Source organism: Merops nubicus, unplaced genomic scaffold (assembly GCF_000691845.1).
Source record: "Merops nubicus isolate BGI_N331 unplaced genomic scaffold, ASM69184v1 scaffold49177, whole genome shotgun sequence".
In the NCBI taxonomy this organism is placed as follows: Eukaryota; Metazoa; Chordata; class Aves; order Coraciiformes; family Meropidae; genus Merops; species Merops nubicus.
The window spans coordinates 6,958-9,412 of record NW_008620558.1 but is presented as its reverse complement, the minus strand read 5'-3'; the positions used below and the strand labels follow the sequence as shown (position 1 = coordinate 9,412).

Below are 2,455 nucleotides of genomic sequence, written 5' to 3'. Positions count from 1 at the left end.
GTCAGCAACAGGAGAAACACCAGCTTGTCAAGCAGCAGCTAAAGGATCAATATTTCCTGCAGAGGCACGAGTTGCTCCGGAAGCATGAGAAGGTGAAGAGTTAGCACCTTCCTATGCCAGTGCTGGTTGGCAGAGTGCCTGAGTGTCCCCAGAAGGGATGCTTCCCTTCCAGGCTGTAAGTGGGTAAGGGTGGGTTAGCAGTTAAGGGACTTTGTCATTATTAGTGAAAAAGGGACAAGAGTAATGCTCGGTTCAGCCTATTTACGTGGGGCAAGTATTCTGTGCTGCAAGCATTTAACGTACAAGAAGCAGCTGTGAATTTTGGGGGCTTTTCTGAATCTGTCACTGTCTGGTATGTGGGATGGTGGATTCCCAGAACAGTGAGTGAAGACTGGCGAGTTGCTTCTGCTTCCTGCCAGCCCCCTTCTCCTCTGCTTTCACAGCATGTTCAGTAGCTGCCCTCATCTCTTGTCCCCTTGGAGCTGTATGTCACCAGCCAACTATGTGCAACTCCCAGATCTGCTTTCCGGCTCTCTGTGGTCTCCTCAGCACTTTCTCATTGGCCTGAGGTGTCTCTCCTCATCTGATACCTGTCCCTCGGCCGTTGCAGGAAAGGGAGCAGATGCAGAGATACAACCAGCGCATGTTAGAGCAGCTGAAAATTCGGCAGCAGCAGGAGAGAGCCCGGCTCCCCAAAATCCAGAGGAGCGAAGGGAAGACGCGCATGGCCATGTACAAGAAGAGCCTTCACATCCACTCCAGCGGGAGTGCATCCGAGCAGCGGGAGAAGATAAAACAGGTTTGGGGATGAAGGACTTCACTGGCCTACTGGCAGAAGGGTAGTTGCAAAAAGACAGCTCTTCCCAAATTTCTAACACACTGCAGGGAGTCAGAGATCTTTGCTTTTGTGGCATCAGGTGTGGTTTTCAGCACCAGTTCTATCATGACTAGTGTTGGGGAAGCATCCTTGGGGCTTTTTTCTTTGGGATATAATAGTGCAAGCTGGCCAGTCTCTTAACCAGTGTCAGAGATCAGAGCAAAGCTGCCTACACAGGCACCTGCTTTTCTCTCTCCCAGTTTGCTCAGCAGGAGGAGAAGAGGCAAAAAGCAGAGCGGCTGCACCAGCAGCAGAAGCACGAGACGCAGATGAAGGACATGCAGGCCCAGTGCGAGAGCAACACCAACGAGCTCCAGCAGCTGCAGGTACTGTCCCTCGTGGCTCAGTCTCTCAGAGCTGCCTGTGCACTGGTTCTGCTTTGGCACAGAGCATGTCATAAGAAGTGGCTGCAGAGGACTGTCAGTGAGCTAGACATGAGGTTCCCTTGCTCTGGCTTGAGAGGTTTTTGTGGCTCTGACTGAATGTGTCCTGAAGCCCCAGAGCAATAAATGCCTCTGGCTGACACAAGCCCTGTTTGACCACAGCATTTACAGTTCCAGCTGCTTAGTGGGTTTTCTGTTTTGTGATCTGTGTTTAGAATGAAAAGTGTCATCTCTTGATTGAACATGAAACACAGAAGCTTAAGTCCCTGGATGAGAATCACAACCAGCACATGAAGGAGTGGCGAGACAAGCTGAGGCCACGGAAGAAGGTAGTGCCTCCTTGGTGTGAGCAGGGTGTCCTGCTTGGCTGGTTGGAAGGGACAGTGTCCGTAGCTCCAGTACAGTCTCCAATATAGCTCTTGTATGTGTTCCTTTTTGCTTAAGGCCCTGGAGGATGAGCTGAACCAGAAGAAGCGTGAGCAGGAGATGTTCTTCAAGCTGAGCGAGGAGGCAGGTGGACAGATGCCAGCATCCCCAACCAAACACGCCAAGTTTGTCCCGTTCAGCTCTGCAGAGAGCTTGTAACATCCCACAGCTGGCAGGCCACCAGCTGGTACTTGCTCTGTCCTCCTGGGCTGCAGGTGGGCAACTTAAACTTTGAAGATCTTCTCGGCAGCCTCTTCTTACAACAGCACCCTCCTGCCCCTCGCTCTGTATGGGACAAACATGGCCTCTGTCCTGCACGGGGGGCTGCCGACTGGAAGTTTTGGTGACTTTTCCTGTCGCTGGCCTGCTCAGCACAGCTCCGGGCTGGGAAGCTGGGCAGGACCCTCGCTGCGACCGTACTGGCACTGCCGGCTGGCTGCGCTGCCTCTGAGGAGAGCCTGGTGCTCCCGGGGCCTGTCAGCCCAGGCTGAAGCAATAACCGCTCTGAGCGGGAGCAACGGGCCCTCTGCACGGGGGTGAGCAGCCTGTCTCTCCACTGCGGCTGCTGCTCCTCTGTCCTCTGTAAGGGCTAGACTGGGGCAGAGCAGCTTTGGCGTTGTCTTAGGCTAACCTCGGCCTTGTGGTCCCCCATTTGCCTTAGATTTATTACTCTCTACTGTGGCCCTTTTTTGCTCAAGGGAGAGACAGTGATTTGGATTTTTTGGCCTTTGAGGAGGGAGGGTTGTTTTTTTTCCTCTTCCTCCCTGTA

The 2,455-nt window shown here is 53.3% G+C and overlaps 1 protein-coding gene across 1 annotated transcript in view; it reads left to right on the top strand.

The window, feature by feature from the left end:
- Positions 1-1,918, top strand: part of LOC103776620 (serine/threonine-protein kinase 10-like) — a gene marked incomplete at its 5' end in the record, with an annotated part of 3,144 nt that extends 1,226 nt beyond the window's left edge. Inside the window, 5 exons of the mRNA XM_008944137.1 lie at positions 6-92; positions 611-799; positions 1,078-1,203; positions 1,476-1,589; positions 1,705-1,918. Coding sequence (XP_008942385.1) covers positions 6-92; positions 611-799; positions 1,078-1,203; positions 1,476-1,589; positions 1,705-1,845 — 657 coding nt within the window. The remainder of the gene's footprint in view (positions 1-5; positions 93-610; positions 800-1,077; positions 1,204-1,475; positions 1,590-1,704) is intronic.
- Positions 1,919-2,455: the final 537 nt, after the last annotated feature.